Source organism: Choristoneura fumiferana, chromosome 18 (assembly GCF_025370935.1).
Source record: "Choristoneura fumiferana chromosome 18, NRCan_CFum_1, whole genome shotgun sequence".
Taxonomy (NCBI): Eukaryota; Metazoa; Arthropoda; class Insecta; order Lepidoptera; family Tortricidae; genus Choristoneura; species Choristoneura fumiferana.
Genome location: NC_133489.1, coordinates 7702111 through 7718089, shown reverse-complemented (window position 1 = coordinate 7718089; position 15979 = coordinate 7702111). Strand labels below are relative to the sequence as shown.

At 37.2% G+C, this 15979-nt stretch overlaps 1 protein-coding gene and 1 long non-coding RNA gene across 2 annotated transcripts; one reads left to right on the top strand and one right to left on the bottom strand.

Annotated features, from left to right (window-relative positions):
* Window positions 1-1900: 1900 nt before the first annotated feature.
* Window positions 1901-11769, top strand: LOC141438079 (lipid scramblase CLPTM1L). Its single transcript, XM_074101747.1, has 8 exons — window positions 1901-2318; window positions 2421-2610; window positions 2694-2830; window positions 3241-3523; window positions 3795-3983; window positions 7136-7338; window positions 8302-8553; window positions 9254-11769. Exons 1-8 carry the CDS (start codon window positions 2050-2052, stop codon window positions 9345-9347), a joined length of 1617 nt encoding a protein of 538 aa, XP_073957848.1. The 5' UTR covers window positions 1901-2049; the 3' UTR covers window positions 9348-11769.
* LOC141438080 (uncharacterized) lies at window positions 9643-12621 on the bottom strand. Its single transcript, XR_012452449.1, has 2 exons — window positions 12134-12621; window positions 9643-12073 (listed from the first exon to the last, which is right to left on the bottom strand). It is a non-coding gene; the product is annotated as an uncharacterized lncRNA (long non-coding RNA).
* Between the last annotated feature and the right edge of the window lie 3358 nt (window positions 12622-15979).

Genomic DNA, 15979 nt, shown 5'->3' with positions numbered 1-15979 from the left:
GTTCACTCGGTTTTCACTTCTGTCAAATGTGCACGAAAAGTAAGCGACCTATCTAAAGTGATACACAGGTATTTAGGAGTAAAATTATGCAAAGAGCACGTTCAACTTATCAGCCATGCAGTTGGTAAGATGGAAAGCACCTTTGGATGGGTTGGGCAAAGTCGCCATCGCTTACTCGTCGAGGTCGTCGGTGAGAACATCATCACCCTCCTGAATTCCTACCCTGACATGCTCGTCAATATACATTTTCGGCTAGCAGGCATATCGCTTCACTTTAATATTCGTACGCTAGAGGGAGCAAATCCAGCGGGCCGGAGTGGTTAGAATCGTTTGGCTCTTGGTTGCTTACAGGTAAACGTTTATGGTTGATAGATTCACACCAATTATGTATTACGGCGGAAGTAGTTCGACGCCATAGGCGCAGATAATAAATCCACGACATAAGAAACTGGACAATGTTTTGTTGCATTATTCAGAGTCACAGTTCAACAGAACTTTAGACGTTATCAGACTCGCTATATGCGATATAAATTTGTAAATTTAAAAAATTATGTATTATTTTCAATGTTTACAAATAAAGGGTATTTCAAACGTTGTTGCTTAATTTAGTCAGCACAAGGTAATCACGCGCTGCTTAATTCGTACAAGTCTCTGAAACAAGCCTAACTTTCTTTGGCACATTCGGTTACATGTTTTTCCACTTTTATCGTATTTAGTTATCAGTAGCCTTAACGTGGTTTAAATTATCGTACAGGATTTTTTCAACACCATATACACGTTTTTGGCAGGTGCTTTTCACTCCCAATCAATTTTTTTCTTGTAATTATTGTGGCCATACTAAAAAATGTTTAATTTGCTGTTACTTTTTTCTATCCTCCTGGTAATAGACAATGCAAAGTAATTAATAAACCTCAACTTTGTTATTATTCTTCCAATAGTCGCACATATTAAATGTTTTCCTTATCTTCAATATTTCAGTAACTACTGATTTGGAGATACCTCTACCTACCCCTTATGATTTCCAAACGAATGTTACATTAACAATCTCCTTGTACCTATATGCAGTCAAAGTAATTATGAAAAAAGTGAATTTCAAACTGATTTTTCCAAAAAGAAACACAAAATATTGGTACAATTGCTGCTCAAGGTACCGACAAAGAGCGGTATATGCCAATAAATACCAGTTTTCCACTGTTCTATTTTCAAACCCTATGCTGCTATGATGTCGAACCAGGTTAATGGAATAATGAATCAAGTTACAAATAGGTTTGTGTAAACAAAGTTAGATTAGCATGGAATAGCTTAGCCGCTAATAATTCGAATATCGATATCAAATATTTTGGTTTTGAAATGCATAATTTTATGCGACTTGTTTAGGTATGCACCAGGGATGTAACGCATGTGGTTTTATCGGAACCGAAAGCGGAACCAGATGTTTTTAATTTAGTTTATCAGAACCAGAAACGGAAACGGAACCAGAACCAGAATCGGAGCCTGAATGATAGATGGACGAGTTGTTAAAGGTAGGTCCACTAAAGGGTCTATTGCGTAACGTTTCTGACACTCGCGATCACAATTAAATGATAGTTTTCGCATACAAAAACTGTCATTAGATTGTGATCGCGAGTGTCAGTAACGTTACATAATTAGCCTTCTGTTTTTTTTATATACGCCGTTCAGGTCCAGTCAACGCGGTAAGCATTGACATCCGATATAACTTTTAATATCAAACGGAAGTTCCGACTTAACGGAAACGGAATCGGATCTCCGTAAATCCCTGGTATGCACGCGTATTTTGTAGGTATTTCTAGTCCATAGGTGTTTAGGTCTATGGGGCGTATATACTAAATATTGGGTCGGTATTTCTATGTCGATATTAGCCGTGCCGGTACTGCCGGTAAATAGTGTCACCCGTCAAACAAAAACCTAAACGTCAATTCTGTCAAGTAAAATTACAACTGGTGCACCAAAATCGAGAGAGAAACCTTTCAAACGTAAAAGGAAAAAGATTCAATATTGCTAATTATTTACGCATTTAGATAATTCGTAATGAAATATATTTCTGTTAGTTTAATTTTGATATTAATATTCGCTGGCTATGTTATTAATACTATATGGACTTTAGCTGAAATATTCATTCCACCGGAATGTAGTCGTGGCGAACGATGTTTCTCATCATATTTAGCTTCAAATCCTACTCAGCATTTAGTACTTTACACGTCTGTAAAAGAACATCCACATAATGGCGATCCCGCGTCAGAAGCAGTTACGAAAGTTCATACTACTTTAAACTTTGACTACAGAAATCCGGCGTCTATGTGAGTGTCCACAAAGTTTTTATATGTGATAATAGCTCCAGCTTACATTGATTTTCGTTTCTGTGCCCCCCGACTGAATTTTAATATTATTGAAATTTCCAGAGAAGTCACATTGAAGATTCCGCGTAAGACTCGCAACAATGGGACCCTGTACATGCATGCAGTTTTACTGGACGAAGGTCGTCTTTATAAAAACTTTGATGAAATACTACGCACAGAAACAATGCACACTCTGCCTCTGATCACATATACTGAGCCTCAAGCAGCCACATTTAATTTGTTGAATCAGAATGTAAGAAGTAATGTTTTTCTTGATCATTTTATTATACAGTGAGGGTACAAACTCATAACTTAACTGTTTTTCTTAATATTCAGACAGATGAGAAGACACCCAAAGTGCAACATGTTAAGCCATTCTCCCACATAACTACTGTGGCACCATTGTCTATTTTAACTGATGATTTGGATCTCCCAGCTAATAAAATTCCCGGTGAACTGTATTCATATATAAGGTGAGAAAAAATATTATGTATATTTTTTTTTAATATTTAGTGTACTATGCACTTAACCTTGTAACTCCTGACTTTTTTCAACACATATTAATAGCTCTACGTAGAGCTATGCCTATGAGCTGAATATATATATTTTTTTAATTTTGGATATTATTTCAATAAATTTAACATATAACATATTTTATTGAAAAAATTTTTCTCCACGTTTGGCAGTTATTTCTACAGTTCATTTGTACTTCATGATGTATGTATGTGAGGACTTATGTGGTTATAATTGGTAACTTTTTGCACAAGTAGTTTAAATTTATGCCATTAAGTGCACTAAAGAATGATTTTATGTGTCTTATTATTCATTCATTTTCTGTGTTAGGGTACCTATTTGTTTTGTAATTTCCAAAAATCTTTTACAGATTACGCAATCGCAAATTTTTGCCTATAATTCAGCACAATGTCCTCAAATCCCGATTATCGAACCTGCAGCTTTTAAATAGTAGCATGAGTGAGGCTAACATCACTGTGACCATCTCACCGGCATCCTATGGCTCGTTCCGTTTAGCCCTGCATGTACGCTTGGCTTTAGAACAACTCCACAGCCTTGGATTTAGTGAGAAAGATGTAGATGATGTCAAAGGAATATTTGCTGATACTAATTTGTACTTGCTGTCAGCAACAGTTCTAATAGCCAGTTGTCATGTAAGTTCACTTGTGATTTGTTTGTCATAGTAATGTTGTATCTTTACTATACATTGTATCTCAAAATTAACCCTTCATATGCAAAAAGTGGGAAAAAAATCTTGGTTCTAGCATCTACTGTCAAAATTTTACAGATTTCTGTTTCGTAGTTGCCAAATTTCATCCAAATCCGTCCAGCCGTTTCAGCGTGAAAAAGTTACAACGTAATCACTTACTCACAAACTTTCGCATTTATAATATTAGTAGGATCTATTTTTTTTTTTAATTTCAGTTGCTTTTTGACTTCTTGGCATTCAAAAACGACGTATCGTTCTGGCGTCGGAAGCGTTCACTGGCCGGGCTGTCCACTCGAACGGTGCTGTGGCGCGCCTTCTCGCAATTCGTCATATTCTTCTACCTTTTAGACGAACATACATCTCTGTTGGTGCTGGTTCCTGCTGGTGTTAGTGCTATTATAGAGGTTAGTATTTTTATTTGTTTATAAAGTAACTGCCTAATACTTTTAAAAGAATAATGTGACTCACTTATGAGAAGACAGATAACACAAAGCCTAAACCACTGGAGCTATAGGCTTAAAAGTCTTAGAGCTAGAAGCTTAATAGAGCCGCTCCAAGAAAAGATTTTTATTTTCGACATGGACCTAGCTGAAGGTATTATTATTAATAATAATTATTGAAATAATACACTAGCAGCTCTTGGAGCTGGTGCGTGTATATCACTGCAATTGAGCTCTTAGTCTTTTTTTGGAAGTGTTTGTCTAGCATATTTTTTAAAACTGAAAAGAAGTATGAAGTAGTTTTTTGCTTAATTACGTTTACATCTCACGAGGACGTAGCGAGGTACGGAGAGGGATGCGGAATGCGCCATCACCCCTCTACATAATATAAAATGAAGCTGATAAGTAGTAATGCTCAGAAACCTCATTGCAGCTTGCGCAGCCTATATTCTTGATTTGTATTGCCTGCTGCGTCAAGGTCTCTGCCTCTACCTGCTACACCGTATAATACCATGACCATAATAGCAATGTGTTAGGCAAAAATATATTCTTTGTATTGAAGAGTATGAGACTATAAGCCTACCAGCAGTTTCTTAACCAACCGTCACCGTCACATGCCATGCAAGGAGCGTCAAAAAGGGTGTCAAGACGCTTCTTATAGGTATGACACGCTGTTGAAATGTAGTTGTCAGTGTTGCATTACATTTCGTGCCTGATACTATTCTATTACGATCACGGTATGATACGGTGTAGTGTGTGTAGCTGAACTGTGTTTTATGCCAATATTTTTCTGACAGCTGGTGTACCATCCACGGCATGGAACACAGTAATTTGCACTCATTTAATCAATTAGAAGCAAAAAAAAAAACCAGCAATATTATTTTAATTTGCTTCATTTTATTTATTCCATCCAGTTCATGATTAACTACTTTCTTACTACATATTTGAATTATGTGGCCGAAGCGAAACTCGTATTTGTTACGCTAATGTACTATAAATCAATCATTGTTATAGATAAATATTGACGACCGGTTGGCCAAGTGGTTAGAGAACCTGACTACGAAGCTTGAGGTTCGGGGTTCGATTCCCGGCCGGGGCAGATATTTGTATGAATAATATGAATGTTTGTTCTCGGGTCTTGGATGTTCAATATGTATTTAAGTATGTATTTATCTATATAAGTATGTTTATCCGTTGCCTGGTATCCATAGTACAAGCTTTGCTTAGTTTGGGACTAGGTCAATTGGTGTGAAGTGTCCCATGATATTTATTTATTTATTTTAAACCATCATAAAGTTACTCCTGATGCAGTAAATTATACAGTTACACTATTTATATTAAGTACTTAGTTTTGAACATAGTGCTAAGAGGTTATTGCACTAGAGCAATCACCCGTCACAAGCTCGTCACGCGTCAATTGTTAGACTGTTACTAGCGGTTCTACCTACAATTAAACCAGTTAACCTTCTTCGTACATATATAAACAGGTTCAGGGAGCTTCCTGTGTATTTCTTGTTAAAACTCATAAAGTTGTATTTAATTATTAATGTTACTTAAACCTTCAAATTTATTACGTAAATGTAACCACTCTATGCCCTATAAAATACACCGAGAACAGCTCAAACGTATCCATTGAACGTGTTGAGCCATAATGAGCCATTTTAATACGATAGAATGGAATATTATGTCTGTGATCGTGATAACACATTTTCAAGTAGTGAAGCGTGAAATCAGAACTTTATAAGTTTTTTTTTTATGATTTACGTCAACTAATAAGATAACTCGAGGAAGGACTACACGAAAACGGTATAAATTATTATTGTTTATTTTATGACTACATATAAAGGTGGCAACTTGTTATACCTTCAATCTGAGATATGGTTTTGTATCATTTTTAATCGCCGCCAGTCTCGTCCCAGAAATCAAAAATAAAATGTCATTCAAGAGTATCATCAGGAATCGAGATATCGGGATAAAGAGTAGCCTATGTCCAAGTAGGTATCTCTTTACCAAATTTCATCTAAATCCGTCTAGCTGTTTTAGCGTGAAGGAACTACTTAACAAAGACGCACACACATACTGTCATTTTTTTGCATTTATGTTATTAGTAGAATTAAGCTAATGAGGTAATAAAAATCGGCCAACAGCGTGTCGGACACGCCCAAGATAGGGTTCCGTAGCCATTACGAAAAAATCAAGTAATATTTTTCTAAGGATTTCGTACCTATTGTGTACGGAATCTTCCAAGTTTAGATATATTTTATACCTTAGGCTACTATTTACTCTTAAACTACTAATAATTCTCAAGCAACTTAGCCGTTATAATTTTCCATGTAAATTTGATATAGGTACTTGACTACCATCCTGAATTTTTTCTAAATTTTCCACGCAACAGTTTAGATTTTAATGAAATTTTGCACTTTAAAGTTGAATATTTCACAAACACATCACTGAATCGAAAAATCTATCCAACGATACCCCACACTATAGTTAGCCGAAAAAAAATATTCACCTGCACTTTACGTCTACGGGAGCGTACCTACCCTACATTTTTTTTGTTTTTTTATTTTGTTTTACCACTTTGTCGTCGTGACTGATATGTATATTCATGCCAAATAGTACTAACGGTCTCTGAGCTTAGCCCCGGACAGACAGACAGACAGGCAGACAGACGGACAGACATGGCGAAACTATAAGGGTTCCTAGTTGACTACAGAATCCTAAAATGATATTCTATCAAGTCCGTTAGATTATCAAAAAATATTGGACACATATTGTTTATTTTGTCAATCAAAAATTACTAAAATGAAGCGCGTCAAAGTTCGGGCCTGCGGAGTGCCGACCCGTGACGTCACTCCTTAGTAAAAAATGTAGGTACGTAGGTGTGACGTCACACGGACCCGGCTAAATGTCTATAATTTTTGTTTGATTGACAAAAGAAAAAATACGTATCCGATATTTTTTCAAAATGTAACTGACTGACTAACGACGGATGGAGATCTATGGACATTGTTTACTTAAAAACATCCAGCCCTAAGAAGATTGTGATTGTTGAGTTATGCCGCAAAATGTACTATCTCTAATCCTCAGTATGAACCAAATCGTGTCCATTCTAGCTATGGAAGGTAACGAAGATCTTCCACATAAACGTGTCGTGGGAGGGCGGGCGCGTGCGCGTGTGGCGTTCCAGCGACGCGGACGCCGGCGAGCGAAGCACGGCGCGCGCGGACGCAGAGGCCATGCGGTATCTGTCGCTGCTGCTGTACCCGCTCTGCGCCGTCGGCGCCGTCTACTCGCTCGTGTATGAGCCACACAAGAGGTCAGTGGAACTTGATATAACATCTTTGTCTTACCGTAGACTAGACGCACAGATTGGCTTGGGAAGTGGCGAGGTATGATGCAGAAACGTATTGTGCATACGTTACTTATCATACCCATCTCCGACCGCTGAGTTTGATGGGGGTAGCTAGCAGCGCGCCTCTCAAAAATCATAAATAGTGTTAGAAGCTATTTGTCAGCCACACGATAAGGCTTAGTTGTGTGTGAAGTTCCCAATCTTTACTGAGAAGCCGTGCACTGCAGCGGAACGTACGGTCACGATCGTTAATTTGGGACCCATTTCGTGAAAAAGTCCTTTGAATTGTCATACAAAATGACCGATATTCGATCTTAAGTGGGTCCCAAATTAACGATTGTTACTGTATATAGGCCGTGATGATGATAATGAATGACCCATAGACTGGTTTTAAGTGTCCGCGTGCCGACAAACGTGGGCGATAATACTCGTACAAGAGAAGACCTGAAGATCAAGCTTAGTGACTTGTCATGGGAAAGGTTTATGTTCAGCAGGAGATGATCGAACAATATTACGTCGCGTGAGTTCGGGATCGAATATCACAGACAGCGACCCCGGGGTTCCAATACCGCAGTTCCGAAAAAATGCCAATATCATTCTGTATACAAATTTACGTAATTTTTACGTTAGCCGCACCAAAAGTTCGCTCCCTGGTGATAGCTTATGTCGGGCTCCAGTATATACACATGTAAATCTTAGTCAATAGGCGAAACGGTAAAAGTTACTAAGGCGCAAGCCACGCGGCAGAAGTTACAAGGGACGGGGGCGTGTCGCAGCTATATAAACGCGATCCAAAACAGACAGAAAAGAGGAGGTGGAGACGCCCTCGCCCCGTGTCCGCCCCGTCCACGACGCGCCCCATCTCACGTGTCTTCTGTGTGGCGAGGTATTAACTTCCATTAACCTTGCTACCAACCCATTTTCCAGCTGGTACTCTTGGGCGCTGCACAGCATCGTGAACGGCGTGTACGCGTTCGGGTTCCTATTCATGCTGCCGCAGCTGTTCGTGAACTACCGGCTGCGCTCCGTGGCGGCGCTGCCGTGGCGTGCCTTCATGTACAAGGCTTTCAACACGTTCATTGACGACATATTCGCCTTCATCATCACCATGCCCACGGCGCACCGGGTTGCCTGCTTCAGGGACGATCTGGTGTTCCTGGTCTACTTGTATCAGAGATGGTGAGTTGTTCGTTGTTCAGAAGTTTGACTTAACGGGCATTTTTGTAAACAGTCATGACATTTGTAGGTACGGTCGAGGACACTGAATCACGTACCAAGGCGAAACCTTTTCATGAACAATTTTGCTATGATTTCTTTGGCACCCTGTTACTTGATTCACTTTCCTCGACTTTACCTAATAATTTTCATTTTACGTGTATTTTGACACTCGTGTTTGCAAGACGCAGATTGAAAATAGCTTAAGGAAGTTGATGGTTTTATAAGAAACTATTTAGCTTTTGCTTGCGAATTCGTTTGCCAAATATTCGTTTATCGCTACAACTAGGCAATTTTCCGGGATAAAAACTACATAATTATACTATGTTTTTCCCAGGATCACGATACCAAATTTCTTCTGAATTGGTTCCGTAGTTTAAGCGTAAAGAGGTAACGGACAGACAGATACACATACATATGCGCATTTGTTTTATTCATACTGATTGAAGAAAATATGACACAATTAATTCTCCACCCTCAGTTTATAAGGAATTAGTCTAGGGACTTATGAGGAAATATGAGCAGACTTTACTCCAAACAGATGTACTTATGGCCTGTTTTGCATGACAGAACAAATGTTTTTTACCGAACAACTACTTGCCTTGCCCCCTTTACTTTGAAAATATGGTTACATTTTCATATTCTTTTTTTTGTTAATTTCTAGGTTATACCCAGTAGATAAATCTCGCACGGACACAGCAGCGAGCATGGATGAAAACCCAGAGGAGCTCGAGCCTCTCAAGCAGAAAGAAGAATAAGGCTGAGACACAAGATAATGTAGTAAAGAAGCTAGTTATTGTGCAACGAGGCTGTCCATGGTGCTGCAAGTCGGCGCCATGACTCAGTATTTATGATATTCCACTGCAGACCACTTAATCACTAGAATAAAATGTAAGTGTAAGCTATCTTATGTTTGGGAAACAACAGAAATGTCTCTGAGCCAAAGCAATTCTTGTCTTTCCTAAGGTGTAGGACCTAAACTAGTACCGTCAAATAAACTGAAACCGTTTCACAAAATTGTGATAATAATTTTATTATCATCATGAAATGCTAATGCTTGCCAAGAACGTCATCATATTTTTTTAAAGGTTCAACATAGGTAGTCGATTCTGTCTCTGACTTGTACTTAAAAGATATGATGTGACGGCAAAGACAAATTATTTCTTATGCCTTTCCCGTGGTTAGTCGAAAAGGAAAGATATAGTATAAGTTTTAATTATAAATCAACAGTATATATAAAATATTACAACATTAAACAGTAAGATCTGTGGTCATACTGCCTAACGCCCGGCCGCTGGCGAACCCGCACACTGGATGCGAATTTGTACCCACGTAGCGTTCCATAGTTCGAAATCATTCGAACTTTATGAGATTTTCGAATACATTCGTACCTTGCCAATTGCCAATAAAACACTAGAATGTTGCCAATTTGACGGAGGTAAACTTATTCAATGTGTGCACTTTATTATTATGTTATGAGTATAATGAGGATTTTTTGACAGATTGAATATCGCTACACTCTAGAACTAGATGGCGTAAGTATCGTTTACTCTGTTTGACATTTGCATCACGTTTGGGATTAATTGATTACTAAACCAGCCATAACCCACGGCTTCGCCCGCATTAGAAATAGCTTAATGCCGTCTTAACTCAACTGTTGTAAATTATGCCCGTGCAATTTTTTGAAATATACAATGACAACCATTTACTTACACGATTCTTGTTATCCATCATGGCAACGCAATAAATAAATGAGTTAGAGTTTGGCTTTAAAAAGGTATCAATTTGAAAGGACAACGTTCGCTCGCACAACGCCATCTATTGATTGCAAACGAACCGAATAAATTAACCCGTCATCTTGAGAGCCAAGGTACGGTACTAACGGTACGTCACCGTTCTTGGACAGCGCCCGCTATTCTTTTTAAAATATTATTAGTAGGATGAGCCAATCTCAAGCAAGACTGTAACTGAAGTTACAGTTGAAGGATTTCTCGTTAATGGTGCCGCCATCTAGCGATATTTTGCCGTCAATAAACCCCCAATATATTTACGTAAAGTCAGCAGCAAAAGTAGATGATCTACGTACTCTCTTATTACCTCGGCAGTAGTCGTGTACATCATTTTCAGCACCATAACTGCTCATCCACTTCTACTGTTGACTGTACTAATCGAATTCGTATGCAATGTGTGACCGGCCTAGATATAATATGCATTTTGCTTCTTATAACGCTGAAATTTACAATTATTTTTACTGGTTTAATTATTAATGACAACTCATGAAATCAGTTTCAGTGATTGCTTTCTGTATTTATAGCTACGATATATACAGTAAAAATGTGTTTAATGATTTACTAGTCTATACCAATTTAGGTATGACTGTTGAAACTGGTTTGGTGAAGATTTTGGCATAATATTTATGAATTGATGTATACTTTTATGATTAATAGTACATTGTGTCTTAAGGGCGGTAAATAAGGAATTACGAACGAGAGTCTATTAGAAGCCCGAAGTCGAAAACTGAGGGCTTTAATGAGTCGATGTTCGTAATTCTAGTACCGCCCGTGCGACATACAATGGTTTTCATCACATTTGCAAGTAAAATTTTATATTTGTAAAAGAAAAAATATAATTCTTCCAACTATTGGCGATACCACGTGCGTGTGCATGTGGTCCATGTAGTCCTGCAGCAAGAGCCCGCGCAGCGCCATCAGTACGGGCATTGACTCATTTACCGACCACGGGTTTCATGACAAGCACATTAAGGTCGAGGGTTTTATTTGGGGGGTTGCAACTAAGGTAGCCTGCATGTTACGACACTGTTTACGAGCAAGTGTGATGAAAAGGAATTAGTAGATACGCGTACGCTATAGCGTACTGTTTTTTCTGAATTCTTTAGACGTCGAGAAATAAGTGTAATTTTTCCAGCAATCATGGGACGATGGAATTCAACTTCAGTATCTAGTGGCTAAGTGGTTATTATTGATTATCTTATACATGTGTGACAAAATTAATACTATTATAGTAATTTATTTTACTTGTAGTAAATTAATTTAAATTGAGGCTTTATTCGTCGTTGTTGACTAGTGAATAATGTTATTGCTATTGCTCAACAAAATGCATAACTTTTATTGTTATTTTTAACTTGGTGACATGACTTCCTGAATATTTTTATTTTTTTATGCTGATTATTTTAATATTATAGATCTATATCAGTCATAAAATTGTTTTATTTATACTGCATTTCAGCCGTTTTTGAGATACCTATTGAATTTTGAAGTGACAAAGTCGGGGGTTTTCCAACTTTTTGTTGGTTAGGTTAGTTCAAACTAGTTATTTTACAAAATATCAATTTATAAATGATCATTTGACAAACTATTTACATTTATAACATCTTTAAATTGGTAGGGTTCGGTTTTCTCGTGGCTCGTTTTTGTTTCGCATTCCTTATGATCGCAGTTCTAACATACTCGTAACCTAACCTAACCTAACCAACTGTAGGTACTGACAGTAGTTAGTTTTCTATGGGTCGCAGTTCTAACCTAACCTAACCTACTGTACTGGCAGCAGTTCGTTTTTTCTTTGGGTCAAAGTTCTATCTTAACCTTACCAAACTTACTTACTGGCCGAAGTTAAGTTTTTCTTAGGGTCTCAGTTCTAACCTAACCTAACCTATTTCTTAACCAAGTTTACCTGACTTACAGGCGCCTCTAATTATTCTTAATAAAGGTTTTTGCCAAACATTGATACGACAAACTTGGTTTTGCCAAATGACGAAAATAATAAATGAATAGTTTGCCAAATAATGATTTATATAAGTATAAAATTAAATTTATAAATAAAATTTATAGTCAAAATACCACCAACGGGACTTATCACGCTGGTTAAGACCACGGCCACTGTAATGTTGCCGAATCGTCGAGGTAAATATTACTCGTGTTAGCGTGATAAGTCCCGTTGGTGATATTTTGACTATGAGTGAAAATCACGAAAGTTTAAAACGTTATATAAAAAATAATTTGTTATAAGTACCTATGATGGTTTGTCAAATAAAGAGTTTGTGAAATGATCAATTTGTTTGTTAAATGAATATTTGTTGAAACGTTCGTTGCCAAATGATTGGATAATGGTAGGAACAACTACATTCTTTGAAATTAAAATTAAGTGTTTTAGTTAAAATTTGCATTTTTGATACATGTAAGCTTTCGCAGTGACTGTACTTGTATTGCCATATAATCTACATAATACAAAATTCAAGTTATCAAACCACGTACCTACCTACGGTCAAGAACTTTAATTAATTCAAGAGTCACCATGGAACCTTTTCAAAGGAAGAGTCATTACGATTTTCCTTGTTATGCGATGTCACTATGACGTTTACTGTGAAATGGTTCCATGGTGGATCATGATTTAAAGTCCTTGACCGTACCTAATTGGGTGAAATTTGACTTTCAATATAACTTACTGTTTAAAAGGTAATCAAGAATATAGAAAGAAGTAAATAGTGCAAAGTTTTTTGATAGGCTTTTTTTATTTTTTTACTTCAGTGTTTTTAATTAACACATATTTAATAAAAGCAGGTGAAAAATGCCTCTCTTATGTGTCACATCAACGTTTAACTGTGAAGTTATATTTTGGGGTTATTTATTATCATTTTGTCTAAAAAGCAGCTGGTCTAAGTAACAAGTGGTCTAAAAATAATTGACTCAAAGTTGATGGAGCATCGTGGAGCTTCTATTTCGCGTGGCTGGGGCACTTGGCGCCTTGGCGCAACTCTAACCTAAGCTGTATTTTTTCAAGTTTCCGAAACAAACGGGTTAGGACCATGTTGCTTTTTAGACCACTTGCTATGTAAACCAGTTTCTTCTTAGACCACTTGGAAGGGGAAGGTGGGTTTGTACAGTGGATCATGGGTATCAGTGGATCTTTTGATATAGTTTTTTGTAATACACATTACTCGCACGCCCGTGAGCGGTTGCGACGTTGTTGCTCTTACATCCCCCAGCTTGCCTAACTAGTCATCGTCTCAGTATCGAAACGAGAGGTAACGTTGCGGTGCACCGGGCACCTAGTAAGTACAAAAGTATATTTTTACGCCATTTTCAAACATGTTTGGCTTCTGCTTATGTCACCATTACATCATTTAAATTATTTTCTGACTTTGATTCTTTGATTTATAAAGTGGGATTTTATTACCTTTCAGCCTTACGTCGAATGTAAAATTTTATGCGTTTTTATTTATACAACTTCTGTCATTGGCGAACAGCGGATCAATTTAAATTTGGTCACAGTGGATCACGATTAGTTTATAATGTTTAATAAAAAAACATTTAACTAAAGTAAAACCATAGTTTTAGCTGTTTTTAGTTATAATTTAGTGAATCCCGTACGATCCGTTGTACCTCAGACCCCTGATTCAGTTTTATCCAGGCATGGGTTACAGTGAATCATGGGCCATTTTTTTTGTACATGTATATATTTTATTACTGAACTTCCCAAGCGTCTTTGTCTTTGTTTTTCAAACATAGATAGTAAGCGTGTTTTAAGAAAAAAAACTGAGCTTTTTAAAGCTTTTTTTTTAGTGCAGTTTGAAAAAAATCTGCCTTCTACTCTGTTTTCCCCTACTTAGGACGTCTTGCAAGAAAAAAAAAACTAGATTTAGTAGTTAATCCAGGCTTAAGCTTGACAGTTCCATACAGTTTGAGACTAATAAACTGAGCTTAACGCTAACTCGAGATTTATGTGTTTACCTACTGCAAGTGGGCCTTAGGCCAGTTGTTATTTAGATGAAGTGATAGGTACTATAACAAATTAAGTATGTAGGTATAATTAAAAAGGTCGATGATTTGGTCTTGAAGTTAATTTACCAGTTAGTTTCTATCAATAAACTGAGTTATAGTTTATTTTAGATAGGCGAACCAAATAAAATCCAGAAATTAATATATCATACTTTAAGTATTTAATTTGATAATTATGACCATTGGTTACTGTCAGTAGGGTCTGTGGTAGGGTGCGCATTTTTTCACATAAGTACCTACTTAACTTTTTAAGTCCTATTATCGGAAGTCGGAAAATGTTTCTCATACCATTTTACACTAGTTTTTTCTTTTCCGTGGTTACAGTATACGAGAATACTTACTTACTTACTAATATTATAAATGCGAAAGTGTGTGTTTGTATGTATGTTTGTCCATCATTCACGTTGAAACGGAGCGACGGATCGACGTGATTTTTGGCATAAAGATAGTTTATGGGCCAGAGAGTGACATAGCAAATAGGCTACTTTTTATTATCCCGAAAAATGCACAAAAATGCGCGCGATAACCGAATTCCACGCGGGCGAAGCCGCGGGCAAAAGCTAGTTTTATATAATATAAAAAAATGGTCAAGTGCGAGTCGGACTCGTACATTCATGGGTTCCATAAACAGTTCAGCATAAGTTTTTTTTGAAATTCTTCTAATATATGTTTTTTTTTTTGCTCACTGTACTTTATGCCTCTGGTTACCAAAGTACCTACAGACTCGTCAAGACGACAAACGAGTCCAAACTCGATGCGGTCGTGTAGTTTATCACAGTGTTCATATGGTCACCCGCGCTAGCTATTTATCATCAGATCAACACCATGTTATAATAATATTGCATTGTCATCGGATTTATACATCATGTAAAATTTCAGCTCAATCGGTTGAAGATTGGATTGGAACTTCAAATTTGAGTTGAAAGATTCCACCCGAGCAAACACACTAACAAACATTAGGTAGGTACACTGCAAATAAATATAATGCTTGTAATAAGTTTTTCTTAAAAAAATCATTTTTAATACAAGCTTTTTTTGCCGAATGTACTTTTTGTTGACTGTACTTGCACTGTCGTCTAAACTTCATATCTGTACCAAATTTCAAGTCGGTACTATTAGCTATTGAGGAGTTCCCTCCTGCAGAGACGATCCTGGCAGGACCACCAAGATGTCACTACTAGACTATTGTATTTTCACCAAATTTACATAAGTACGCAAAATTTCAAGTCGATCGGACCACTGGAAGTGGGTCAAATTTAGCTTCCAAGATTTGAGCAAAACAAACAATAAATAAATAAATAAACAAACAGGGCAAGTTACAGAAAAGCTTCTAAAAATATCGTCGAAATTTAAGCACTTGTGCAGGTATTTAGAATAAAAAACAATTTGTATTCTCATCCTCTTTGGTTCTGGCTGTTTGCTTCTGAAGCCATTGCCCGCAACTTGCCGCGCGCGGCTAAAAAATATATCTGTCAGTCAACTCTGTTCATTCGCGGGAAATTCGGCGGACTTCGTATGTAGTGTAATTAAATAATAAGAAGAGGATTCGCGCTGTCATCGTTCATCCATTACCTCTCATATTTCGTTTTCTAGAA

What these genes read in the sequence shown, in the direction of transcription:
- LOC141438079 (XM_074101747.1), top strand. Translation starts at nt 2,050, where the DNA reads ATGAAATATATTTCTGTTAGTTTAATTTTGATATTAATATTCGCTGGC. An exon ending in GAACTGTATTCATATATAAG is followed by an intron (nt 2,831 to 3,240) that starts GTGAGAAAAAAT and finishes AATCTTTTACAG; the next exon opens with ATTACGCAATCGCAAATTTT. An exon ending in GTGTATGAGCCACACAAGAG is followed by an intron (nt 7,339 to 8,301) that starts GTCAGTGGAACT and finishes CCCATTTTCCAG; the next exon opens with CTGGTACTCTTGGGCGCTGC.